A 27,944-nucleotide genomic window follows, 5' to 3' on the forward strand; every position below is an offset into this window, starting at 1 on the left:
TGCACCACCCTGAGCATGTGCTGGGTTCTTGTTCTTTCCTTTTATTCACTCTGAGCCTCAAATCTTGTTCCTTTAAAGATCTTAGGTTAAAGTAAGGAAACAAAACCCCCAAACCCTAAAACCACCCCTGGTCTCCTGCATGGTGTGGCAAGGTCTGCTTCCAGTTCCCTCCCCGTGAACCTGTAAAACACAGGCTCCCGTTGTAAACTCTGGAGTCAAACAGACAGCAGATAATTTTAATAAGGACCAAAGTGCAAGCAAAATTCCAGCGTGTGCATTTACTCCCCTCAGACAGCTGAGCCCAGAAAGTCCGAGGTGGCGTTTAGCACCCTGGACCCGCCAGGCCTCCCCTCGGAGAAAACGGGCCACGCCATTTTAAAGGCAGCAGGCCTTAAAAGGCTCAGCACCCAGAGAGGCGTCTGGGTAGCACGGGGGAAGCCGCTGTCCCAAGCTGGCTGTGCTCAGCAAAGGTCAGGTCCTGTGTAAGATCCATGCAGTAGCTGCATGTCCTGTTCACAAGACACGAAGAAGCGTTTCATGTGGCCCAGAAGGGCATCACCGTATGTACGACAGGCAGCCACTAAGACCTTTCCAATTCAAGGTTGGTACGCAGCCCTGTCATCATTGACTGTGGTTCAGCGTCAGTCACAGACTAATGCCAATGTCCCCAACAAACAGTGACAAACCAGAGCACCTTCTAGTGTGCAAAAACGTTAGGATTAGATGCGTGCTTTGCACCATAAAATGGAGTGTCCAGTGCACGCTGTCTGCTCAGAGGCCCACGGGATATGTGCACATCAGGCCCTGGTCTGAAGCACTTTGCAGGCGTAATTAGTAACAGCTGGGGTCACTTATCTACCGCCACCCCAGAAAACTACTCCGCCCAGCCTAGAGTTTGATCAGATGAAAGGAAAAAACCACACAACTGTGGCCTGTGAGCAGTGATTGTCCTAGAACAGAAATAGGTTTTAAGTAGCAATGTGCTCCACCCAAGGTGACAAGGCTTCCCTGCGCCTCCTCAAATGGAACTGTGTCACCACAGGTGGGGAAAAGGAAGGGGGTGACACCCATGTCCCTGGCATGTCACAGTGCCCCATCAATTAACAAAGCGAGCACTGTTCTGAGGATGAATGGAACAGCTTTCCTCTGTGCGTTTCATTAAAACCTGAAAGCCATGGCTGACTGCCACGATGACGCCTCCGGCCTTCTGACAGCCTCACATCAGGATCCGACTCGTTAGCGAGCCACTCAACCCACATCGGGCCTATCGACGTTGCAGGACATTCAGCGAGTCTCAAGTTTGGGTTTTCTCCTGGCAGGGAACAAACAAAGGTTCTTTGTAGGATCGCCGGGAAACACATGAGACCTTTCTTCACTGAAGAAGAATGGATAAATAGTTCACTGAGTGAACCAAAGACTTTATTTTTAAAGCAGGTAACACCAAAGTACTATGTGTCATTTATAATTCACTTCCAAAATAATGACTGGCACTTTGGAACCCTGGAATGAATGAAGAGCTGAAATCAAGGGTTATAACCATCGTTTTCCACCAATACACAGACTCTCGTTCAAGGTGGAGGGTTGACTTCCCCACGCTAGTCTACTCACAGGAATTCCCTGTGCTGATTTTGGCTGGAAATGGGGTCCCTGAGAGGCAAGCCCGGCTCTGTCTCCATTTCAAAGATGACCCAACAGCCATTGTAGAACGCTGGCTTGTCACTGGGTCCTACAAACCATGTTGATGTCATACAACAAACGACATCTCTGAAAAATAAAATCAGAGTTTAAATTCCTTTGAGACAAGCGCTCAGCCCTGTGGCACCCCAACAGGCCCAACTGGGCTTTCCTCTTCTCTCTGCTTATACAGCCAGAACCCCAAAGGGTCTTCAGAACTGCACCAAACCTCTGTAAGAAGGCAGTGGAAGAAATCACCCAAAGAAAGAGCCAGGCACTGTGGCATGCCTGCAGTCCCAGCTACTTGGGAGGCTGAGGCAAGAGGATAACTTGAGCCCAGGAGTTCAAGGCCAGCCTGGGCAACACAGCAAGACCCTGTCTTAAAAAAAAGAAAAACAAAGTGCACACTGGCAAATGGGAAGGAAAAGGATATCTAGCACATCCTCACAGAAAACGGTTCTATAAACCCCTTTCACAAGCAGGCCATAGAACTGTGAATCTAATCACTCTGAGAAAAAGCCCTTCGTGCAAAGTGGTGCTGACACCAAGCAAGAAGAGACCGAATAATGGCAACACCCAGCCCCAGATTTCTTTATTTGCGTTTTCAACCCCAAGGATGTGTGCCTGGTGGGTGTTAATAACCCTCCGTGCACTTAAAAACATGAGGAAATTAAAGTGAGTCTGAGTGCTAAAGACTGCAGCCTGCATTAGAGTCAGCGCCAAGCCCTGAGGCAAGGTCTTTGTCACGAGGGAAGAGACAGATGACAGGCACTAAGGCTGGTTCTGCCACATTCCGGCACAAGTCTCAAAGATAAGGCAAACTGTGGCTTCTCAGGTTTGAGATGACCACCAGGAAGGCCCACTGAGGCAGGAAAAGGAGCTAGCCAACAGCCAATCACCAGAGGAAAAGCAAAGGGGGTGACAATCACAGTTAGCCCGGGTGACAAGTCCCAGGTAGGCGGTGAGAAACCCTTGAACAAACATTCAAGGTCAACGTCCTTGCAAGGCCCATGTGCGACTCCAAGCAGCAATTTCTGGGGTTTGGAGGTGGGTTACTTTTGCGACATTTTCCCCCCAAAAGACATGAAGGTGGAGTCCCTGGAGAGATGAAGTCACTGGAGCAGAGCTTCTCCTGGGGCAGCTGGGTGACGGTCAGGCGACCTCCTGCAGCATGAGCCCCCCGTGTGGCGAGTCCTACAGGCGCTTGTAGGTGCCCAGCAGGGCTTTGCAGTTGGGGCAGTAGTGGTCCACGTCCTGCAGGGCGTCCACGCAGAAGGGGATGAAACAGCAGCCTGCAACACACCTGCAAAAACACAAGGGTCCCAAATGCTGGGATTACAGACACACACCACCACGCCCAGAGGCGAAGAACTTTTATTTAGCATTTTGCAAGGAATGAAAGCAACAGCCAACAGTTGAATCTGTGAGCAAGCCAGAGGATGAGGGGCCCAAAACCTGCCATTCTCCCCCACTCAGTGCATAACTCCAGGGAGTCAGTGAGGCTCTTGGGAGCTCTGAGCCCCTCTTTGAAACAAGGAAAAGAAATATTGTTCCTTCCCATCCTAATGTCATGAGCAGACAATGAGGAGGCACATGCCTGTCACCCAAGAGTTGGGATCCTGTGGAGAAACCCACAGACCCCATTCCCTTTAAGGAATGACACAGAGCTGCAGTTGTCTCAGTGGCTCACCCGCCTGGGAAGCAGGAGGCTATGATTACCTGCATGGAGGAAAACTGAGTCGTGTTGCCTCAGATTTCTCTCCCAGCACAGAAACTATTATCTCCTCAAATCCAATACCCTCGGTGCAGAAGTAAATATTTATAGAGTCCCCTGCCTGCACAGCAGAATTACCAGGGGTCGTAAAAGGATCCAAAGCTTGGAAAGGATTATGGTAAAGTGAGTGTTTGGAGTAAACATGGCTATTTAGTCATAAACTTCTAGAACAAAGAGAACCCCGCCCAGGGTCCCCTCTGCAGATGTGAGCTGCCCATGTGTCCCTCCACACAGGGAGTGATCTGCACTCGGCAGGACACAGTGGCCAGGTGCAGATGTGCCTGGGAGCAGTGGTGCTTACCTGAGAGGACTCTGCACCCACAGGAGGCAGATTTGGCTACACTGGGAGTGGGGTGCTACGGGCATCTGGTGGGCAGACCAGGGACAATGTCCTGCAGTGGGGTGTGGGTGGAGCTCAGTGGTAGAGCACTTGCCTAGCATACAAAGGCCCTGGGTTCGAGTCCCAATACCACAAAAAAGAAAAAGAATCCTACAATGCACACCACATGAAGTCCCAGGCCCCGAATGTTAATCACACTGCAGCTGGGAACCCTCCAAGGCTTGAGGAGGGTGGACTCACCCCAGCAGGCACAGGCTCCCACAAGAAAGCCAGGTGAGGGCACCGGCGTTGTAGGACAGCTGGGTCACGATCATCTTGCTGCAGGAAGGACAGCACATCTGGACAGGGTGGTCATAAAAGGAGATGGGCTGCTGCACGTAGACCGTCTGAACAGCAACTGAGGAGGAACCAACAACACAGGCTGCTCGGTACACAGGGACAGGGCACTCAGTAAACAGCATGGCCACTACAGGGGCTTCCATAGGTACCTGAGCACCTGTGCTCACAGAGGCAACATTCATGATGGCCAGGTGACAGAAGCCATCCAAGTGTCCACCCACAGATATACAGGTAAGCAAAACGTGGTCCCATAGTGTGGGATATCACTCAGCCTTCGAAAGGAAGGAAATGGGCTGGAATCCCAGCTACTTGGGAGGCAGAGCTAAGGAGGATCAGGGTTTGAGGCCAGCCCCAGGAGAAAGTTAGTGAGTTAGCATGGTGGTATGTGCCTGACACTCCAGCTCCCAGGGAGGATGAAAGTAGGAGAAAAATAGTCCAGGCCGGCCTGGGCAAAAACTCAAGACCCTACCTAAAAAAATAACTAAAGCAAAAGCAAAAAGGCTGGGAGAGTGGCTCAAGTGGCAGAGAGCCTGTCTAACAAGCACAAGGTCCTGAGTTCAAACTCCAGTACTGCCAAAACAAGAAAAAAAAAGAAATTCTGACAGATGCTACAGTGTGGCTGAAACTTGAGGGCACTAAGCTAAGTAAAACAAGCCAGTCACAAAGAACAAGTACTGTATGACACAACTCCTCTTAGAGAGGACCTCTAGGAAACCAGGATTTCCACTGAGAGGCTCTGGAAACCTCCACACAGCAACAGGGAATGCAGAGCTGGAGGCAGGACCTGGCTGGGCTTGTCCCGGCATCCAGGATCCCGTGGGGCCTGGGCTCAGCCCCAGGGGTCTGACTCAGCCTGTGAGCTCCCAAGGTGGTCCGCAGAGTAAGGAGGGAGACTGACTGTGACTTCGCCCCAGTTCTCCAAGCCACAGATTGGTGGTAGCCAGCAACTAGGAGAAGGGGGAGGGGGAAGAGCCGTTAGCGCCTGCTGGCTTCTTTGGGGTGAAGGCAGTATTCTCAAGTGAGTGTGGACGCTTGGCCAACTGCGTATGTATGCTAAGACCACCAAACTGAAGAACTGAAGAGTGAACTTGAGTTATCGGATGTGTCTCCATACAGCTGTTATTTTAAAGTAGACAGAGTTGGCACAAAGAGCCGCTGAGATAAGGACTACACCTGGTTCCTGCCGTGCCCGGCAGGCACCCTCCATCAACAACCCGCTCTCACAGGCCGCTGGACGGCCTCCAACACCTGCCGATAAGGGCGGTGTTGATCAAGCCAGGAAACAGACTGGGCTTGGGAGACGGCTGGAGCCCCATGTCGGTGCACGCCATGAATGAGAAAAGACAGCTATGTGCAAACGTGTGAGGACAGCCACCGTAATCAGGGGACAAATGCTTGGTGATGACAATCGGTTGTCTCAGCTCATACTTCTGACCAAGTGACTTCCCTCCGCTCCTTTTTATGCCCTGAGAATGCCATTTATATCTGCCTAACGGGAGTCACCTGAGCTGGGCAGCAGAGGCCCTTCTTCCGAGACATGAGACGCGGCACGGAGCAGGCCGCAGTATTTGGTGGAAACTGCGTGGAGTTTTATCTTTTTTTTGTGGGGGGCGTGGGGGGGTCAAGAATAAAGTCTCTCTTGATCACAGCCTGATCTACGAGGGTCTAAAGTTATCACGTCACCCTCAAGGGGCCAGACTTATGCACGATAATCTTCATAGTTCACTTTGATCAAATAATGGCTCTCTGCTTAGCACGGGGAACTTTACTGAGTAACCCAGGAACCTACTAACCATGCCCCTTTGGGGGGCAGTACTGCGATGTGAACCCAGGGCTCTGCGCTTGCTAGGCAAGTGCTGTCACTTGAGCCACACTTCAACTCTTTTGTTTATGTTTTGTTTTTCAGGTAGGGTCTCAAACTAACTTTGTCTAGGCTGGCCTTGAACTTGAGATTCTCCTACCTCCTCCTCCTGAGTGCACAGGCATGTGCACCTCACCTGGTGCTAAGTCCTATGTACAGATGGGAACCCAGGGCCAGGAGAGCAACAGAGCCAGGCAGTCCGATTTACAAGTTTGCTCTCTCGGCTAGACAGAGCTGCCTGGGACTCTGACTCACTCCACCTGGGCAGCAGGAAGGCCCACGGGGCAAGGGCTGTGAAGAGCCGCCCAGGCCTGGAGGGGTTCTGCGTGTTCCTGTTTCTCACTCAGGGCCGTCTCTCTTCCCCATTCCCACCCTGGCCCTGGCCTCTGCGCAGGGGCTCTCCATGTCACCTCGGTGGGACGGGCGGGGGCCCTGAGATCACAAATCCCCACCCCACACTTCTTAGGACAATTGGTTGTGCCAAATGCTGAGGGCACAGTGGATGCGGAATAGATCCTAAACCATATTTCGTATTGGAAAACCGTGGGCTTCACCAACATGGACGCTAACAAACCATTTGGGAAATTTCAGGGTGAAGTTGCCCAGCTGGCAATTTGCTCAGACTCTTGTTTTAGGTGGGACTGGGGACTGAACCCGGGACCTTGTGCTTGCTAGGCAGGTGCTCTGTCACTTGAGCCACAGACTCAGTCCTTTTGCTTGTTATTTTTCAGACAGGGTCTCACACTTTGCCCAGGCCGGCCTGACCCGCCTACATAAATGCACTAAGCACTGGGGTCACAGGCATGCACCGCACCTGGCTCTCTTAGACTCAGGTCATCTGTGGTTACTTACTGATTCTTGAGTCCCCAAGCCCGGGAGAAGGACCTGAGGAGCGACAAGGGGGACCTGGGGCCCATACGTACTTGCATTGGTATTGGGGACAGGCGACGGCTGGGTGTAATACGAAGGTGGATTCATGCCTTTCCCATCTGGACCTGTCACCAGCCCAGTGGTCGGCCCGGGCATGGGTGCCGGGGGTGTCGGATAGTAACCACTGACACCCACCGTCTCTTCATAGGTTGGGGGAGCGGTGGGCCCAGAGGATGGCCCTGCAGCTGCCTGGTAAGGTCCGGGAAGTGACATTTTACCTAAAGCAAAAACAGAAGAAAGCAGATAAGCCATTCACCTGATCTCCCCTCTTTTCCCCACCCCCCTAGGCCTCTATCTGGCTCACAGAAAATCTGAGGATGTGACTTATGTCCAGCCTTGACTGGATGCCAGAAAAGGGAGTTAATGTCCCTTCAAGAGCTAAGACTTACCACCTTAATGACGAACTCCCTAAGTACAGATAAAAAGTACAGAACTATGCCTGAAAATCACCCAACCCCAGAAAATCCCAGGGGAAACTTCGGCCAAATTCAAGAATTTTCTTCCTCAGATGTCAAACCAGTGACATGAGGTTCCAAAACAGCAGGTCCTCTTCTTAACCAGAGTGACTTCACTAAAGTGACAGAATCGACAAAGACGTTCAAATACCAACCCCAAACAACTGTAGACAGTGTGAGCCAAAGAAGCCAGATGCCCCCAAGTCCACACTTGTATGACACCATCTATGTAAGGTACAGGAGCAGGCTGGGATTGGCCCTCTTGGGAGTTGAAGAAAGATCGAGAAGGGAGTGGGAGGGGGTCTTTCTTTCAGGGGAGCTGGCCTTGTGGGTTTGTTCACACAGTGAGCAATTGGGGTGTCCCATTGAGGCATGGGCCCCTTTTGGCATGTGTGATGCATTTGGAGAGAGGAGTCCCAGAGCAGCCGGGCACATGTTTTCTTCTGGGAGGCAAAGAGAAGAAGGTTGGCCCAGAGCTGCTGCCCGCTTAGAATTACAGCCCTGGACCCGGGTGCGTTCCTGCATGGTGCTGGCACAGAGCATGGGGCAGCTGGAAGGGGGACAGTGCTGGCCTTTGTGTGACTGTTTCTCCAGGCGGTCAAGGCCCACACTCAGCATCTCAAGAGACATTCAGAGCTGGCTTGGGGGAGAGGGCAGCATGCCACCATGCGGGGGCCGGGACAGGCCTGCCACCTCGTGTTCCAGAACACGTGGGAAGCAGAGGGATAAGCACAGAGACAGCCCTTCGAGAAAGGGGACATCTTGCAGACCTGCCCCAAGGAGGGGACGTCTCTGGAGAGGCAAAGGAAAGGGCATTTCAAAGTGGTCATAGGGACACAGGGAGCAAGTCTGGTAAAACAAAGTCAAGAAATGCAGCAAGAGAGCTTCGGGCTGGGGTCTAGAAAACTCTGAAAGCCCCCTGGAGATATCAGCCACAATGGACAGCACTGCTGTCTGACGGAAGCTCCCATGACTGTGGACATGACATAGACCTGCACTGCTTAGTCCCACAAGGCTGGTCAGTGCTTGCAACATGGCTGACCTGACGGACCAGTGACTTTTTAATTGTGTTTGAGTTTAACTTAGAATTAAAATCATAATTCTGCTGGGTGTCAGTGGCTCACACCTGTAATCCTATCCATTCCAGAGGCAGAGATCGTGATGATCTGTTAGAGGCCAGCCTGGGCAACAAAAGAGAGATCCTATCTCAAAACACCCAACAGAAAAAAGGGCTGGCAGGGTGGCTCAAGTGGTAGAGCACCTGCCTAGCAAATGCAAAGCCCCAAGTTCCAACCCCATCCTAAAATGCATTGTTAATTTCACCTGTTTCTTTGTACTTCTTATAAATGTGGCTGTTAAAAAAAAAAAAAAAAACTTCAAATGAGCCAAGTGTCGTGGTGCAGCCTGTGATCCCCAGTACTCTGGAGGCAGAGGCAGGAGGATCAGCAGTTTGAGGCCAGCCTGGGCAATACAGTAAGACCCTGTCTCAAAAAACCAAAAAGAAAAAAAAAGTGAGCCATGTAGCTTGCTTTCTGGTTCTGCTGCACAGTAATACTACTGCCAATGGGAGCCACTGAAGGTTCTATAGAGAGAAAAGGCCCAACCCTAGAAAGGCAGCTGAAACAGAAGCAAACCACAGAACCCCAGTGTAGGTGGAGGGGAGGAGGGGTTGGAGGTCCAGTCCAGGCAGTCACAGGATCTCAGGAGACAGTTGTGAAAACCAGCAGAGACCTTAAAGCCATGATGGGGTGAATGTGGTCAGAGTCCTGTTGCCAGTTTCCTGTGATGTAAAGGAACAGAAATGCAGAAGGAGGAGGCAAGAAAGACCGCAGACATCAGCCCCAAAGTCAGCTGCTGTCATTCCCAGGGGCCCCAGCCCCCCATCTGCTCCCAGCAAAGGGAACTACAAGGCCACCATCCCTGACTTCTGTGCTGAGCCCACGTCCTTTCCGGTCTCAGGAAATACAGACCCAGCCCTGCCTCCAGGATTTATTATGGAAACTGAGTCACATGAAAGATTATAAGAAACGATGTCATGCAGAAATCCTAATAGCCCGTGGGCTGGGGTACAGGCAGCTGTGGAGGGAAAGTCAGGTCTCAGGGTGCCCCAAGTTCTGCAAAGCCCTTGGGCCCAACAGCCGAGGGTGGTGACTCAGCACAGCTGTGTTTTAAGAGAGCCCACTGAGGTGGCGGGGTAGGCGCCTTTCCCCAAGACCTTCAGAGGAGGGGCAGGGTCGGCTCCTCCTCTACTGTTAACTGACCCTGTCAACATGACCGTGCCCCTTTCTGGAGCACTGCTTTTGGATCAAGCAGTCACATAAACACACTTGTATTCTGGGAGAAAAATAAATAGTCTAACCAAAACCCAGGACAGCTGGTTTCAGCGTTTTCTAAATAAATCCCACAGTCTGCCTTCCCTCAGGCCCCAAAGCCAGGAAGTGTCACGGTAGTGAGTCCCAGTTGCCTTTACTCCTATCCCCTACCTGTCACCCCCCCATTGTTCTTAATTTGGCCCAGAGGCCATCCAGTCACCCACCTACCCACTCCTCTGCTCAACTCACCTCCACCTCTGTCCTCCACACTGTCACCACAGAAACCCTGCCCTGCCCCACCCCAGTGCCAATGTCCTGGCACGATTACACCTAAATACTTGCCCCTTGATCCTTTTTTCAGGACAAGCTGGAATCAGAGGAAGGGATTTCCGAGTGTAACAAAACAGCAAAGCTACACTTCAGCCACATAAAAAAGAAACAGCCTTGGAGAATCCCTGTGGCGACCCTGGGGGCAGCTGGACGGTCAGAGCACTGAGCAAGTCCAGAGATCCTTGTGAAGGCTGGGTTGCCATAGTTACTGGCAGTTTTTTTTTTTGGGGGGGGGTGGGGATGCATAAGGGTCTCCTTCCTCCTTCCCTAGTTGTTCGGCTTTGTCATTAGGACCGTGAGAGTGACATTCAATTGTCACTTCACCTAAAAGAACACTGTGAAGGAGATCGCCACCTAGCCCCAAAGTCCATCGAAAACAGGCAAAGCGGTGGAGATTTCTGGGTCCACCATCTCTGAATGACTCTTTTCTTAGCTGTTTCCAAATTTGGAAAGAGGCATTCCAAATCTATTTTTTAAATATAGAAGATAGGATCTGGGCTGGCCTCACGGGCATGTGACCCGGCGGCGTGTGACCCGGGCAGCTGCCTGCACCAGGACCTGCATGCAGGCCCTTCACTCAGCAGAACAAATGCCAGCCATGGCCACCCTGGAATTCCTCACTGCTGCCATGCACCGGAGCCCAGAAGTGAGGCAGCCCTATGTCATCACTGCCCTATGTCACCGCTGTCACAGAAAAGGAACTGGACACATTTCAGATCACTGAGAGTTAGACTTTCACTCAGAACCTGGCCTGTGACCTTGGCGCCCACTCTCATCTGCAATACGCCACCTGGAATGTCCAGGTCCTTCTAGGGAAAGGCCCTCATTCCAAGTGGTCTGCTCAGGGAAGGACGCTCCCTCATACCCAGGACAGGGAAGGATGACCCCGACAGTGACCACAGGCCCACACGAGTGCCCTGAAGCCCCTCAGTCACCGAGCCCCGCTACAGAACAGCCGTCCTCAGTTGTCCTGTCATTACAGACACCCCGTCCCAAGGAGAAAAATTAAGTTACATTTAAATTCAATTAATTAACTTAAATATAGCTGAATTTCTGCCTAACAAGAGGAAGTAAATACTAAGAAATAAGATTTTACTGGAAGGGTGGAGAGCCACACACCACTGTAACGGAGACTGTTTTGTGGCTCCCTCACTGTTGGGAAGGTCTAGTGTACAGCAAGGTGCTCAGCTCCATGAGTCACTCAACCTCTATCCTGAGGCCTGCCTGTCCTACAAGTGCATTCTAACCCTTACGCTCCTAGTCCTCCTCCAGCTCCTTCCATCTACATGTCTTCTTTTTGGACAGTACCAGGGTTTGAACTCAGGGTGTTTAGTGTGCCAGATAGGCAGGCGCTCTACCACTTGAGCCAAGCCCCCAGCCCCTTTGCTTGTAGTTTGTTTTTCAGATAGGGTCTCCCACTTTTGTACTGGCCAGCCTTGGACCTCAATCCTACTATCCCTGCCTCCTGGGTAGCTGGGATTACAGGCATGTACCACCACACCCAGCACACATCTGCATATTCTTTCTCAGGCAAGTACAGGTCCCTCCTGTGGCCAGCTCTCAAGCCACACAGTGGCAGGGAGAGGCTGCCCAGCTGCTCTGGGGCCAAGCATGGCTGGGCTGGCTGGTGTCCACTTCCACCCTATCACTGGGTCACTCCATGGTTTCACTGCCAGGAGCTGTTGTCCAGACCCACATTCTGGCTGTCTGCTAGTAAATAAGCTGGCTGCTCAGTCCAGGAGGGAGCTGGGGAAGGTGTGGGGTGCTGGCAGCTCCAGAGGCTGCTAGTAGCTTGCTGAAACCTTAGCGAGACGTGCATTTTAAGGCCAGGGGTTTGGCCTATGCACATCTGTGGTGGCACACACCCCTCTCACCTGGACTCACAAATGTGTTAGGATGAACCCTTGTGGCTCTATAAATGCCCCTTACACAAGTCACAAGGTAGGAATTCACAATGAAAAACTGGCTCAGAGAGGTTAAGCCTCTGGTACAAGATCACACAGCCAGAAAGCAGAAAGGCTGGGGCTTGAGCCCACATGCACCTGCCTGGGGAGCTCTGAAGGTCTCACCAAAGCCCCTCTCGGCCCTGGGAGATTCCACAAGAGCAGACTGGCACAAGTCACTGAAAGGAAGATGAACGCTCAGTGGGAACAACACGTTTGACTGCTGCTTGAGTCCAGGGCACCACCACTCCTAACACATCTGCACGCTCGTCCCCAACACCACAAAAAAAACAACTCCAGAGTCCCACGACCGTCACTGAGCCCTTCCCAATTCAAAAGGACATTGAGTGTCACGACTGGCCTCGCTCAGGCGGCAGGCACAGGCTCTTCTGGCCAATGTCGGGGACGCCATAAGGCACGCGGCTCAGAATTTCTCTGAGGTGAAGGGGCGACCACAACTGCTTATCTAAAGCTGCCCTCATGGGGCTGGAACATCTCTGCCACCTGCTTCCATTAAAGGCCAACCAGCAAGCAAGGTGGTGTGGCGTTTATTTATTGTTATTCCATTCTTGCAGGGCTGGGCTTTGAACTCAGGGCCTTACCCTTGCTAGGCAAATGCTCTACCACTGAGCCACGCCTCCTGCCCTTTTGCTGGTAGCTCATTTTTCAGGAAGGGTCTGGAATTTTTGCCCAGGGCCAGTCTGCAACCCTGGTGCTATTCCCACCTCCTCCTCCTGAGTATCTGGGATTACAGATGTGCACCACCATACCCAGCTGGTCTCAACATTTTAGTATTGCTTAGCTGAAAAAACAGGAAGTCACTGTCAAAGTCCTGGGGAGAAGCCCCTGTGCTGGGCCCACACCAAGGAACTCATCCTGCACACTAGAGAGTGGAAATAACCTCCACTCTTAGCCACAGATTTGCTTCTGAAAAATTCAGCCCACGCAGCTCCAGAATTCTCAGCACAGCACGCTAGGAGCCAAGACCTCTCCCGACTCACATCAGGGCCTGTGCCCGTAGGTTCCGTCAGCGCCTTCAGAACAAGACCTGGCAGTCACCCCTTAAAGCAAAGGACCTGACCGTGGGCAGCCAGCAATGCTGCCAGCCAGCCTCTCACTCATCCATGGAGCCAGGGCTCACGCAAACCTCAAAAACAGTGCAGGATGAGGCCAGGCCCACAGGCTGCAGACCACGACGCCATCTACACAAGGACCAGGACCAGGACCCCTATGGACACAAGCCAAGGGACCATGGGGAGGGTCACTAGGAGACATAACCCAAGGGACAGAGGGTGAGGAGAATGTTTTGGAACTAGAGGGATGGCTCCAGGACATTGTGGATATACTAATGACCATGGTATGCCTGTAATCCAGCACTGGGCCACACAGTAAGGCCCCACCTCAAAAAACCAACTAGATAGATAGATAGAAAGATAAAATGGTTAATTTTGAGTTATGTGACATTTATTTATTTATTTATTTATTTTTGAGACAAGATCTCACTATGTAGCACAGGCTGGCCTAGAACTAGAAATCTTCCTGAGTGCTGGGATTACAGGCATGCATCACCACACCTGTCCTGTGATACGACCGTGAATGAAAATGGTGTCCCTATCTCAAGCCAAGGAACCTTAAATTCCAGCCCACACGTTGGTCACTAGCTCAAGTTCAGTCCACCCAGGGGCCCTGAGGGTTAAGAGCAAGTCCACAGGGGCCTTTCTACTATCGTACCTCTGACGAGGGTGAGCTGTCCTGGTTTGCGGGACCCAGGGGATTCCAGACATGTAGGTCCCCTGACCACCCACACTCTCGCTTCGCCTTGCATCACCGAAGCAGATGTGTTCACCAGCGGCCTTGCTGGTGTCCCCCGATGTGTCCTCCCACCTGGCCTCGTCTACCTCTCTCCTGCTGGCTGGGCCAGTCCCCCTCACTGCCCACATCCCTGCTTAATGTCACCTCCTCCAACCCCTCCATGAGGTACGGAGGTCAAGGCAGGGTCTGGAGCTAGACCACCTGCGTTCACAACGGGTTCCCTACACCGGTTGTGAGGCATTTGTGCCTCAGTTTCCCATCTGTGAAATGGGCACGTGGGTAGGTTTGTCCTCATAGGCTGTTGGGAGTACATGAATCCACTTGGAAAAAGACCCAGAGCAACGTGGAACACGAGCACAGGTGTCCCGTTGGGTTGGCTGTTAGGAATTCTTGATTTTTTTTTGTTTGTTTTGGTGGCAATGGGATTGAACCCAGGGCCTCAAACATGCTGAGCAATCACTTTCCCACTTGAACCATACCCCAGCCTTTTGTTTATATTTTGTTTTTGAGATGGGGGTCTAGATAACTTTGCCTAGGTTGGTCTCGAACTGGTGATCCTCTGATCTCTACCTACTGAGCAGCTGAGATTATAGGCATGCACTACATGCCCAGCCTTAATTTCTGTTATTTTTTTGCTGCACCTATTGTAAGGCACTTGCCTTTGTCTTCCCACTGCTCTTCAAGCTCCATCAGAGACAGAGTTGAAATTATTAAAAGCTGTGCCCTTAGCACTTCCAACGATATCCAAAATGTCACCAATGCTTCAATAGGGTTAGCCACCATCCCAAAATGTCACCAGTGCTTCAGTAGGGTTAGCCACCATCCCAGCTGGCCTGGCACACAAGGGCTTCCATGGATATGGGACTTTTGGTGACAAATAAAGGAAAATCCCAGGCAAACCAGGAGAAGCAGGTCATACTGAGCTTCAATAAATGCTTACAGAAAACAGTGGCTAGGTTTAAAACGGACACCCGAACTGATCGTGAATAGCATCAAGATCTGGGAGCAGGCCAAGCTTGGCGGCTCATGTCTGTAATCCCAGCTACTTGAGAGGTGGAGAACAGAAGGATTGTGGCTCAAGGCCAGTTTGACCTAAAAGTTAGCAAGACTCCCATCTCAACCAACCAGCCAGGCGTGGTTGTTCATGTCTGTAACCTTGGCTACACAGGAGCCATGGGTCCCCTTAGACCATGATCTGAGCAAAAAGTACAATACCCTATCTAAACAATTAATTAAAGCAAAAAGAGCTGGGGATGTAGATCAAGTGGTACAGTACCTGTCTAGCAAGCTGAAAACCGAGTTCAAGTCCCAGTACTGCCAAAATAAAAAGATTTGGGAGCAGAAAGCACCCGGAGAGGCCAACCCCAACAGCCGTGCTTTGCAACTGCGAGAAGGAAGCCCCAGCAGAAGTCGGCTATGGCTCCAGGTAGCAGGAGGAGCACACTGTGTGGCCAGACGTGCTGTGTGAATGGCCCACCTGAACTCGGGCTGGAGCCCTGCCCTGCCTCCTGCCAGTTCGGGGGTGTGGGGTTGCACAACTGGGCGCCCTGGAATGTCCAGGCAGGAGGTCAAGTTGAGGTGTGGGTGGACAGACCTTCAACAGGGAAAGGGAAAGGGCTCCATCCCCGACCCTCGGGCTCGTTTGTTTTCTCCTAGGCTGGAGCTCATGGCTCTGCAGACGTGAACCTCTGGCTTTTCCCAGCATCCATTCCCAGTTCTGAAGCCGGTGTGGGAGAGTCAGGAGAAGGGTATATGGGAGGGGTAGAAAGGTGTGACTCCAAAGAAAGACACGAATCAAAGTTTTACATAAGCCAGGTGTGCTGGTACACACCTGTCGTCCCAGCATTTGGGAGGCAGAGACAGGCGGGTCAGAGTTTAAGGCCAGTCTTAGGTTACACATCAAGACCCAATCTCAAAAAAAACTAAGTGTTACATGACAGGGAGACTTCAAGTGCAGACCAAAGACCCAGGAAAACTCCATTTTTTAGGCTCAGATTCACCGAGGCCTGGACAGCAGGTAGAATGTGATTGGACAAAAACATGTGACCTCATGGGACAGCCTGAGGGGACCCAGTGAGCCTTCTGCTCAGACTCCTCTTGGCCTCTCTGTGGGGTCTCTTCTTCCCTCCTGGGGATGGGGACCCCCTGCAATGAGGGTCTTCTGATCTGTTCTCAGACCAGATCAGTGACAGGATATCTTTATTGCTGCTCCCACCCTGAAAGGCCAGGAAACTTCCAGAAAATTGCAGGCTCTGGGACAGCCTTGGGGGAGGGCAACTCTGGTCTCTATGAATCGCTCCAAGAGCAGAGGGACCTCCTGAGTCCCTCCTGCCGCCCTGCAGTTTAAAGCCACCAGCATATCAAAGTGCCACCCTGCAGGGTACCGTGTTCTGAGCCCCATCAGAACCAGGACTCACAAGTGGGGTCCTCCCTGCTACAACCCCCGTGGAACTCACAAACGCCTGTCACTCCAGGCAGAGGCTTCTCTGGCTATCAAAAAAGTTCTGAGGCTCTAACTTGCTTGGACCCTAAGATGCCAGAAATGTTGACTCCCGCGGGTGGGCGTGCAGAGGACTGGGGAGAAGAGGCAGGGCTCAAACGGAAGGAGGTGGAGGCCTAGTGTCCAAGGCCAGGCACTGCTCCCAGCAAGGGAAGGGTACACAGGCTTCACAGCAAAATTCCACCTGGAACTGGCCTTGGTGACACTGAGGCCACTGAGCTGAGGGACTCGGGGAGCCCTGTCCCCAGGTGCCCAGGATACCGTGTAACACAGGGCATTCCTGGGCACGCCAGTGCTCCCCTGTCGTCTGCTCGGCTCCGGAGCATCCCCATCACCAGGACAGTTTGCAGGGTGGACTGAGGCCTGGCCCTCTGAACGCCGGCCAACCACACTGAGGGCACAGCACAGGAAGCCAAGAGGATGGAACTCTGAAACTGGCGTTGAACTCAGCACCTCAGGTGCTGCACTGCTGAGCCACAGCCACAGTCCTTTTGGTCTTAGGGTTTTTTTTCAGGTTCTTGTGCTTTTGCCTGGGGCCAGCCTCAGACTGAGATCCTCCTACCTCTGTCTCCTGTGTAGACAGGATTACAGGTGTGCACTACTATGTCCAGCCAAGAGTGTGGAATTTTTTTTTGGCAGTTCTGGGGTTTGAACTCAGGGCCTCATGCTTGTGAGGCTGGCATTCTACTACTTGAGCCACTCTGCCAGTCCAAAAGGGTGGAATTTTAAGGCAAGTCCAACATTTAAGAGCAGAAACCCTGGGACCAGGTCTCTTCAGTTTACAGACCAACTCTGCCACTTCCAGTCTGTGGGATCTGGGCCTCGGGTTTTCTTATCTGGAAAATGGGCTGGTGACGGGAGTACTTACACCCACAGGGCTGCAGTGAGAGTGATACCCCCAGAACACTGACCATGGGGGTCACTATAAAAACGTGGCTCTAACTGCTCACAAGGAAAGAGTGAGTGAAACCCAGGGAGGGCATGACCTGCCCAGAGTCACATGCAGGCCTCACTGTGAGGTAGGAAGACCCAGAGCCCATCACGCCTGTTCTGTGGCCACACACCCCCTCCCCCAGGGCTTCACAGGTAGACATTCAAATCCCTAGTCTGATGCTTCAGTGTAGAACCCGGTTCCCCAGCCCAGTCTCCAGAACCTGTGATTCCTGAATCATAAAGGGAACTTTGCACCTGGGATTAAGGTCTTCAATGGGGTGGAAGGGCTGTACTGGATTATCCAGTGGGCCCCAAGTCACCACAGCAGACTTCCGGGTGAACACTAAGTCTCATTCCTATCAGACTTAGATACAACTCTTGACTTTGAACTTGACTTGGGCTGGAACAAGACTCTGAGGCTGATGGGATGGAATGAATATATTTTATGTGTGACAAAGACATGAATTTGGGGGCAGGGGTAGAACGCTCTTTTGAATTTATTGAATTTATGTGTCTTATAAAATCAACCTCTCTTCTCCCCATTTCCCTCTCTCCTCCCACCATGTGGACTGGTTGGAATGCAGCAAGTGGACCTCACCACGTGCCAGCACCTTGAAACTGGACTTCCAGCTCCAGAACTGTGAACCAGTACATTCCTGTTCATATAAATTACCAAGCCCCAAGGATTCTGTTACAGCAGCAAAACATGGACTGAAAGTAAACAAGAACATTCTTATCAATTTTGCAAACTTTCTGTAAATCTAAAACAATTCTAAAATAAAAGATTTTTTAAAAAGCCACTTATATTTTTCATTTACCAACCCACCTACAAAAGAGCAAGTGGGATAGCACACGGGTCTGACCACAGGCCTCTCAGGAAGCACTGCCGAGAGGGCAAACTGAGGCTTACACCATGGAGACTTCCAGCAAAACTTTATGTTTGAGTTCTGTGACCCAGGAAGTCCTTGTCTACTAATTTTACTGAAGATGACTCCATGGGGAAGCAGTCACAAAACACCCAGCGAGACCAAAACCAGCCAACACAGGCAAAGCAGCAGGCCAGCACATGGCCACTATCCATGCAAGGAGCAGGTGCAGCCGTCCAACAGAACCAGGAAGTTTTATGTGCAGAAAAGCAATCGTGTCCAAGACATCTGGCCATGTGAACAGAGCCACACAGGGTTTACAAAATGCTGTCTGCTCGTTTTTCACATTTTCTAATATGCTATCCCCGAAAAGACACAGAAGAAAAGTAGGGTGGGCACCTGCAGGGAGGGGCGTGGGCCAGGGAATGAGGGGACACTTTTCACTTTCAGGTCCACCTTGGCCTTCAGTTTACAGAGCCACAGCAGTGCCACATACCCACAAAGTGTCTGCCCTCCACAGGCCTCCATCCCAAGTCCTCCAGTCCCTGGGCCGAGTGATGTCACCACAGCCCTTTGTCCTGCGAACTGTGTCTTGGCCTCTCCTTGTTTGCGGAGTGATTCAAGTTTCTAATTACAGCAGGACAGGGCTGCTAGCTGTGCTTTCTACATCTGCACCGCCGACCAACCGTGGATTGGAAATATTTGGGGGAAAAAAAAGCATCGGGGAGTGACAGAGTTTTTTCCTCATTTTTCCCCAAATGACATGGCAGATCTATTTACCTAGCATTTACGTTGATTAGCTCTTAGAAGTAATTATTACAAGCAAACTAGGGCTGTGCACAGCTCTGTACAGACACTACGCCATCGTACAGAGGGACTTCAGCACTGAGGATTTGGGTATCTGAGGGGACCAATCCCCCGCTGATGCCAGGGGCAACTCTACTGCTTGTCAAGAAGACACTGGCTCTGCCACAGCCGCTTGGCCATGCCCAGTTTTGTGCAGACAACATCCTGTTCATCCTCCAGCTCTTTTTCGCATTTTGCAGTCTGAAAGCCAATGAATGGTGGGCCACGGCGGGACAGACATCTTCCTCTCTCGTTGGCCTTAAAGATCCGTAAGGGGCGGCAAAGTTGGCAACAGGGGAGATGCAGGAGCAGACATAAAAGGGAAAAGGAGCCCAGCTTCTCAGACTGAAGGCTCTGGGGCTAGGGCCTGAGGGCAGCCAGAACAGTGAGGACACGCACCCAGAGGCCACACACTTGTGTGAGCCAAGGTGGGCCAGGAAGGTGGGACTGGGTTACATAGCCTCTTTGGGGGACCCCACAAGAGCAGCTTTAAACCCCCTCCAAAGCATTTGACCCCTGCCAAGAAGGGAAGAAAGGTCCTAAAAATAAATGTCCAAATCCAGAATGCCAGGGGCAGCCACCCACCCACAAGCCACTCAGCAACTGTCAGGGTAAACGTACTTCAAAGGCCTAGCAGCCAGCTGGAAGCTCTAGGCTCACAACCCCTGCTTTGCTCCACCAGACCCATGGCCTCCCTAAATCCATCCCAGGGCTCTCTAGGCCTTCTTAAAGTGTGGGAGAGGAAGGGAAAAGAGAGGAAGAGATAGGGGGAGACTAAGAAAGAGGGAGGGAGAGGGAGGGAGGGAGAGGGAGCGGGATTCTCCAGTAGCATCTTGGGGCTTTGTACCCGGACACTGCGTCAGACTCCAACACAGCGCCAGTGGCAGTGCCACGTCCCTCTCCCACCGGCCAAAGTTGCTGCTACAAAGCTTCGGAGGACTCGGACCCCAGCAGAAGTCCATGTAAAGTGAGAGCTAATCGCTAACAGTGCTGGGGCCTAGAAAATGAGACCCAAGCCCAGCACCTGCTGAGTACTTTCACCTAAAGGAGAGTTCTTGCCGCCTCTTGCACCTCATTCTCTCTCAGAGGCCTTCCTGGAGGCAGAAGGAAGGGCTGTCTCCTGGGGGAGGGGCTTTCTCCAAATTTCACTCAATTGAGCTCCAGGAAGAGCTCAGTTGTCCTGGTCCCCTTCCTAGGAATGGCACCAGGGAGGAAACTGACTCATAGCACAGGAAAGGTGACCAAAGGTTAACACCATGTGCTAAGGGACTTTGTCCCCAGCCAGTCATCACCTGTTCTGTCACCCGCACATCACACAGGTTGCCCACATCCCCTCTGTCTCCTAAACAGTGTGCAAGTCTCTAGACTCCAGCAGGCTGCAGGCCCTGGCCGTTCTTGGAATGCCCTCCTGCACGGAAGGAAACCATTTCTCCTGATGGTCTGAGGGCAGCTTATTTCAGAGAGTTTATGAAACCTTCACGGGGAGGAAGGACGCCTGGCCCACAGCACTTGCTGGGTGCTCCAGTCACTGAGGTGAGCGAGTGCGGGCACCTGCTGTACCAGTGAAGGGCTGTCCCCCCTCGGGGAGGCCATGCTGCTGACCTCCTCCTCTCTAGCCAAACTCCCCAGAACTGCTATGGCGGCCTTGAAACTGACAGCAAACAGTCTAAAAACACCTGCGACATTCTCTTAAGGCCCCTGGCCACTCCCACAGAGTCCAGTCCAGTCACATAACCTTGACCTTCCTCCTGGTCCTAGTTGCTTTCTGCTCAGGGAGGTTGCTTCCAGAACTGGACTGGATTAGTCTCATCCTGTGAAGGGCCCAGGTCTATCTCTCTCTGGAGTCCCCATTGTAGGGCATTGGGAAGACAGCACACAGGACATCCCTGCAGGGCTGAAGTTCCCAGGGCCTAGGCGACATAAGACAGGGGCACCTAGTACCAGCTCTTTACAGGTGTCTAAGTCCTAGAGCCTGGGGACCTAAACACTCAGTGGCAAAACACTTGCCTAGCATACACAAGGACCTGAGTTCCATCCCCAGCACTGCAAAAAATGAAAAGGTGTTACTTTTTTTTCTTGGTACTGAGGGGTTACAAACTCAGAGCCTCATGCTTACTGGGCAGGCCCTCCACCGTTTGAACCAAGTCCCCAGCTCTGTTGCTTTTGTTTTCAGACAGGTCTCAAGCTTTTGTCCAGATGGCCTTGTATCCTCTTATTTTCACCTCCCAGATTAGCTGGGATTACAGTCATGAACCACTACACCTACACTTCAAAGAGTCTGTTTTTTTCATGAGAAAAAAAGACAAATCTTCCCTACAAATAATGTACATAGATGAATAGTTCCCTCCACGAGGTAGAACTCGATCTCTCTCCTCCCTCTCCTGAGACCAGCTGGGCTGCATGGCTCTTTCAAAAAACAGAGCCTATGGAAAAGAACAGTAGAGCAGCTGGCAAACATCACCTTCCTCCCCGATGACATTAACATCCCCAGTGATGTCACACAAACATCACTACCTGTCCTCTTTAGTGAGACAGGACAAGAAAGGTACTTCACCTCTATGGTCTCCCCTAGAACCCACAACCCCAGGGTAATTGTAAGATAAAACAGCAGACAGACCTAATTTGAGGAACATTCTGCAGAATCCCCAATTAGTAGCCCTCACAGAGGTCAATGTGGTGAGAAACAAGTAAAGACAGAAACTGCCATGGCCACCAAGGCTTGGGAGACAGGATGCCTGTAGGGTGGCACCCTGGGCAAAAGCCCCACGCAAATACGGATGTTTGGCCGATGTGACAAACCCACGTCAGTTTCTTAGTTTGACAAACGCACTGCAGTGACTTATGTTGTTAACAACGGAGGCCAGGAAGAAGTAAAACAGGCCTCTGTACTAACTCTACGACGTTCTTACAAATTGACAATTATTACAACATTACAAAATTGTTTGACTATCTCCAGGGATCCCACTCATACTGTAGGGGAACCTACAAGGTAAACTGCCTAAGCCTCACCTGAAAGCATTTGAGCCCAATTTAAAAATACAAAATGTCACCAGGCATGTTAGCTCACACATGTAGTCCTGTGTTAAGATCAAACTAGCCCACAGAGGTCACGGGATGTCACAGGATGGTTTTGAGTCACCAGTCCTAAGGTAGGTCCATTTCAGTTCCAGAAACAATAGATCTTCACTTAACAAAACAAACCCAGATCTATAAGCCAGACCTAGGGGTCAGGTGGACCAGCAAAACTTTGTACTTTGTAAATCTGCCTACCCTACCTCACTCCAAGTCCCTTCCACCACAATAAAAACCTGTGCCCCATAAAGTCAAAGTAATTGTCACTTGAGTTCTCTAATAACCTTACTGTCACTTTGACTGCTATGCTGAATTTCTGTTACCAATCCCAGCACTGGGGAGGCTGAGGCAGGAGGATAGTGAATTTGAGGCCAGCCTGAGCTACAGAGCAAGACCCTGTCTCAAAAAAAAATTTTTTTCCTATTTAAAAAAGTTTATTTTTGTTAAGTATTTTAAGTTATATTTTTGGTTAAATGCCAATGATTAAGTGGGGGAAAAAGGGAAGGTTTTTAAGATTTCTAGAGGAGGAGAGGAAGGGAGGGAGGAAGGAAGGAAAGGATGACAAAGAAAGGAAGGAATGAGGGAAGGGAAGGAGGGAAGGAGGAAAAGAAAGGAGGGAGGGTGGGAAGGAGAGAGCAAGGAAGGGGAAAGAAGGGAGGAAGGAAGGAAGGAGGGAGGGAGGAAAAGAGCCAGAATTTTAGGAAAAGGACAGTTTGAGCAGGCCTCCAGAGCTTGAATGTGCACTTATGCTTGCCCACACACCCTTACTGCCCTCCCTGAAGACGTAAGATTTCAAAACTCCCACAAAGTAGTTTCGGCCATATGTGGGTGGTGAACACTGCTAAAAATACATGCTCTGCTGTGTACAGAACAGTTTTCTAGATGTAGGTATCAGATCAACGCACAGAAGGGCAAGGCCTTCAGAGCCATCCAGCGGCTTTTTAACCATCAACTTAATCCTCTCGGATCAGTTCTTTCCTTCCCGAGAGAAAAAGAACCATTCAGCTCGGCTCAGCTCCACACCCTCCAACCCAGAAAAGAAACAGGAGGCAGGCAGTTTCATGAATGTGGAGATGCAGAAGTGATGGGCCCTTGGGCCACAGAAAGGCTGGCACTCTCATGCAAACTGTGGGTTCTCCTAAGAAAACGAGCCCCTTTGTAAACAAAATAGAAAAGTAACTGAGGCCACATGGGTGTACTCCTTTAGGGTCTGGGAGAAAAATGTTCTTTAAGATAATGTGAGCACAGTGAGTACTGAATAAAACAGACCCTAAAGAATCATCCAGACTGTACAGTTCTGATCAGATGTTGCTTTAAATTCTTAAACTAAGGGCTGCTGGCCGATCATCTTTGAAGACTGCAAACACCGTCTTTGTTGTAATAGAATTTAACCTGCACATGATTCTGGAAACTAGCCAAGGACAACGAATGGTGTGAGGAGGAAGAATTTACTCAAAAGACAAAGCTGCGCGCCACAGCCCTCTGTGGGGCAGGAAGAGACTGCAGCTCTCTGCCTCTGTCAGCTCAGTAAAAGTACAGAAGCTCGGAGTGAAATTCTTCAGAGACCGTTTCAGCTCCATCCTTTCAGTCCCCGTCTCCTGCAGATCTGTAAGTCCCACAAGTCAAAGACAAAGTTACAAGCTCAAAGTCAGGTTCAAATTTGGCGTAATTACAAATTACATGGATTTGCAGAGTGGAAATTGCATCTGGGAGGATGGGGGGTGCTGAGGGACTCCCCACAACCAGGTGGACCATTCCGTTTCCCTCTGGATTCTGGTGAAACCACACCCCTACATCAGCCTACGTCAGGGTATGGAGTCCTGTGCACCCTGATAAACAGACACAGTGATAAAGGATGCAAGCCACCGAAAAGGGAAAGCAGTTTCATGCATGTGGTGAGGTTGTGCCTGACTTTCTTCTTTACCTTGCACACTTGCTAAGATATTGCTATTTTATATTAATTCTCAGAACATCAGGGTGCTAGATCAAGGTTCAGGCAGGCCAGCACCAAGTTCCTAAACTCCCTGTGCTAGGGCTCCCTGAGCCAACAGCTTCTCTTCTCCACTTCCTGCCATCATTTCCTCTGAAGCCTTGGGTTTTCACTCCTGGTGAATTAACTCCCCAAGAGGAAAAGGAGTCAACTGAGAAATGGAGCCCCCCCCATACACACCCTCTATGCTACTTCCTTTCTTCCTAAACTTATTGCCTTAAACCTATTGGGGTACAGAAAACAATACCCCAGAGTGTGGCACAGGGCAGATGAGGACTCAGAACCAAAGGATCCTGGACAGGCTTCTCTATCACCTCCTTCTGCCCTTCTCCCTTCTGCTTCCCTTCCACTCCAGGCAGGCCAGAGAAAGGATTCCCCTTCTCCAATGTGGGCCACACACACCAAACCCCTCCCCCAAAGCCAGCCATGGAACCTGAAGCTATTTCTCAAAGCTTCCTGGCCTTTCTGTGTGGGAGCAGCCATAAAGATATCCTGTCACCCACTGGTCTGAGAACAGATCAGAAGACCCTCATTGCAGGGGGTCCCCCATCCCCAGGAGGGAGGAAAAGACCCCACAGAGAGGCCAAGAGGAGTCTGAACAGAAGGCTCACTGGGTCCCCTCAGTCTGTCCCATGAGGTCACATGCTTTTATCCAATTACATGCTATACTCTGCCCAGGCAGGTCTCAGAAAATCTAAGCTTAAAAATGGAGTTTCCCTGGGTCTTTGGGCTGCATTTGGAAGGCTCCCATGTCACATGAAACTTTGAATAAATAAATCTGTTTTTTCCTATCTATAGTTGACTCGTCTTGTTAAAGTGACCCTTATGATAGGGACAAATGGGTCTCACCTTTCCACTCCCTCAATCCCATTGAAATTGGACACAATTCTTTAAGAACCTGCAGCCAAGGGACAACTTCACTGGCTCCAAAAGTGCCATCGCCTTGGTCTAGTGTGTCAACACAGGCTCAAACAATAAAATGAAATTATGACCATCCAGGAAAGTGGCACTTGACCTCCAATAGCAATTCTAATCCAAGAAAACACCAATCAAGTGCAGGACGGGCCTTGGGTGCCCAGATGGGCTCCAGAGACACAAAAAACCAAAGAAACCCGGAATTAAGGAAGTCTATTTACCTGCAGATAGCCAGCCATCTGGCTCCCTGGACTACTTTCATGGCAGTAAAAACAAAAACAAACAGAAGACTAGACACAGTGCCAACACGCTAGGACCTCCTCGTGTGGATTCCCTTCTTTCCACTCTCATGGGGACTTTGGGGAGGCTTGTCTTTGGAGGAGAAGTTGAAGTCCCCCAGGGCCTACCTGTCCTCCAAGTGGCAGAATGCTATGATCTCAGACCGGCAGGATGATTACATCAACAGCAGGAAAGAAGGCATGTTTATCTTCTCAAAAATTAGCTTATGGCTGAGAATGCCTTCCAGCGCCTTCCTCTCAGTGGGTTCCCCTTTTACTGCCCTTGACCTTGGATTTATCTACTCCTCTGCAGTTTCAAGGGAACCTTCTGCTTATTTTAACTATGTCCACACGTGCCCAGACCCCAGTTTGTCCATGAAATGTTCCTTGACTGACCTGGCTCCCATCTTTCCGCATCTCTCAAGCACTTCCCTGAGACACAGGGGCAGTGGTGAGCGCCGGCCTGTCATCTGTGTCCCTACTTCCCACCCATAGCATAAGCCCCTCTGGGATGAGGAGCCATTTGTTCTGCAACCTTTGTAGGAGAAGGGCAGCACCCTATTTCTCCACAGCCCACCCATACAAGCAAACTGAAGAGAGATCAGAGGGGAATGAATGGCTAAAGACAGGGAATGACTTCATTCTGGTTGTTTAGAGACTGAAGAAATTGATGCCACATCTTAAATCAATCACTGAGCCATTTAATCCATGAACACATTACAAGGATATTTTCTCAAATGTGAGAGCATGCATTATTAATACCATCAAGTACCGGGAAAAGGGGCAGAATGGGTCTCTCCCATGTGGACCTGCAATGAGTGTCTCTTACAGGGTGGGTGCACCTTTGCATCACAGAGCAAGGGCTGGCTGAGAAGAAAGCCAGGTGCAGTATGGGTGCTACTCCATGCCAGGAAGAGTGAAACCCACGCCCTCTGGATCCTATTCCAGCTGATAAAACCACTGGAGGAATTCCAGATACAACCTTCTGCCTTTTTCAACAGCCATCTGGGTTGGTCCTACCTTCAAAGAGCCAGTCAGAGAAGGCTGGGGTTGGGGCAGAGGGCATTAGACAGTCTTAGCAGACATCAGTACAAATCCTGACTTTCCTGAAAAGGACCCCCAACCTGGACTCCAGGCAGAGCCCCCACCAGCTCCCCAGGCAGAGAGGAGGCATGCACCCCCTTTCAGAAGGCTAGTAGGGGCTCAAAAGGCCCTGTGGCTTCCAGAACCTATTTCCCAACGGCTACAGCTAGGTCCAACAGCCAATAACATCAGTTTCACTTTGGGGAAGCTCTGAACTGAGGACAAAACCAGAGAAGGGCCAAGTAGTCTGACTCTGCAGGCTGGCCCTTCCAGAACACACCCATGTCCCCTTCTCCTCCTCTCCCAGCCCTTAAACAGGAGCTGAGCACATTCACTGAGTGACCCACTGAGCAACCCCGATCCGCACTGACCTGGAGACCAGAATGGAGAATGGGCACTTGTTTAGCATGGCAGGGACTGGGAGGGCGATGTCCGCTTTGCCACCAATCCCCCGGCCTGTTCCGCCAGCATCCACCCCGCCTGGGCTCAGAACGGGGTCCAGGAGCGATAAAGAACCCCTGTGCTCACGGGTACCACCTCATCCTGCGGGGTGGGGCTCTAACCCGGGGACCAGGATCCCCCCCCCGCTGAGTCCCTGGCTTTCCCCCCACCCTTGGGGGTCCACAGGGCATCGCGGGGCGGGAACAGGGACCCCGCGTGGGACAGTCCCGGGCAGGAGCAAAGACGCCCCGCGGCGTTGGGAAACTCGTAGGAGTTTCTGTTTGTTTGCTTTCTGTTTCTGAATCCCTGGGTGATGGCTCTGGAAACCTCAACTTTGAGATTCGCCGCCCCTCGAGCGAATCGCGCCTTTTCCTGAAAAGCGGGAGTTGGCGTCCTCTCCGGGGAGGGGACACCGCGGGCCGGGGGGACGCGCGGCGACCCCACCACGCGCTCCGGGACGCAGGGACCGAGCCCGGACGAGCGCCCCGAGGCTGGACCCCCCCTCAAGTCCCCCCCGCCCCGGCTGGACCTCCGCGCCTTCCATCCCGCCACCGCCCGGGGTCGCGCGGCCTCCGGGTCACACACCCCCCCCCCGCCACCACCACCTCCACCACCGACGACGAGGCGCCCCGGGACTCCCAGCAGGTGCCAGCGCCGCGGGGACCCCGCTCCCGGCCGCGGCCCCAGGACCCCCGCCCCCCGCGCGGACGCCGCGCGCGCAGCACTCACCGCCGCCTGTCAAGCCGGGAGGTCTGCGCTGGCCCCGCGCGCGGGCGGGGAGGGCGCGCGGGAGGCGGGGCGCCGAGGGGGCGCGGCCTTTCGGAGGCGGGCACTGGTTGGGTGGGTCGTGATTGGGCGGGTCCTCATTGGGCCGGGCGTGCAGGGGGCGTGGCGAGGGACTTCCGGCTCCTGGCGCCCCCCCCACCCCCCCACCCCCCCACCCCTTCCCTCCTGCCCTGCGCCTTCGCAACCGGAGTGCCTACCGCCCTCTGCGCACGTCGAAGGCCATTGGCAAGCCTTCCCCATTCGCAAGCCCGGAACCCCCTCAGTCTCACCCAGGCCTTGGAGACCCCCCCCCCACTCCCAGGTCCTAGTGTCTCCTGTGTTGGGTTCAGGCCCGGCACGTGGGTCACCACCCGTGGCCCCGCACCCTGGCCCTGCCCCTGCCCTCCCGATCCTCCTCTCCGACCCCCCAGTCCCCGCATTCCTCTGCCCTCTACCTTCAGACCTCGTGGACCACCAACCTGGAA

At 52.0% G+C, this 27,944-nt stretch overlaps 1 protein-coding gene across 1 annotated transcript; it reads right to left on the reverse strand.

The window, feature by feature from the left end:
• Positions 1-1,381: 1,381 nt before the first annotated feature.
• Positions 1,382-27,487, reverse strand: Litaf (lipopolysaccharide induced TNF factor). The gene is made up of 4 exons (XM_020167248.2): positions 27,424-27,487; positions 6,912-7,136; positions 4,029-4,185; positions 1,382-2,977 (listed from the first exon to the last, which is right to left on the reverse strand). The coding sequence occupies exons 2-4, from the start codon at positions 7,129-7,131 to the stop codon at positions 2,869-2,871; spliced, it is 486 nt and encodes a 161-aa protein (XP_020022837.1). The 5' UTR covers positions 7,132-7,136; positions 27,424-27,487; the 3' UTR covers positions 1,382-2,868.
• Between the last annotated feature and the right edge of the window lie 457 nt (positions 27,488-27,944).

Source organism: Castor canadensis, chromosome 17 (assembly GCF_047511655.1).
Source record: "Castor canadensis chromosome 17, mCasCan1.hap1v2, whole genome shotgun sequence".
NCBI lineage: Eukaryota > Metazoa > Chordata > Mammalia > Rodentia > Castoridae > Castor > Castor canadensis.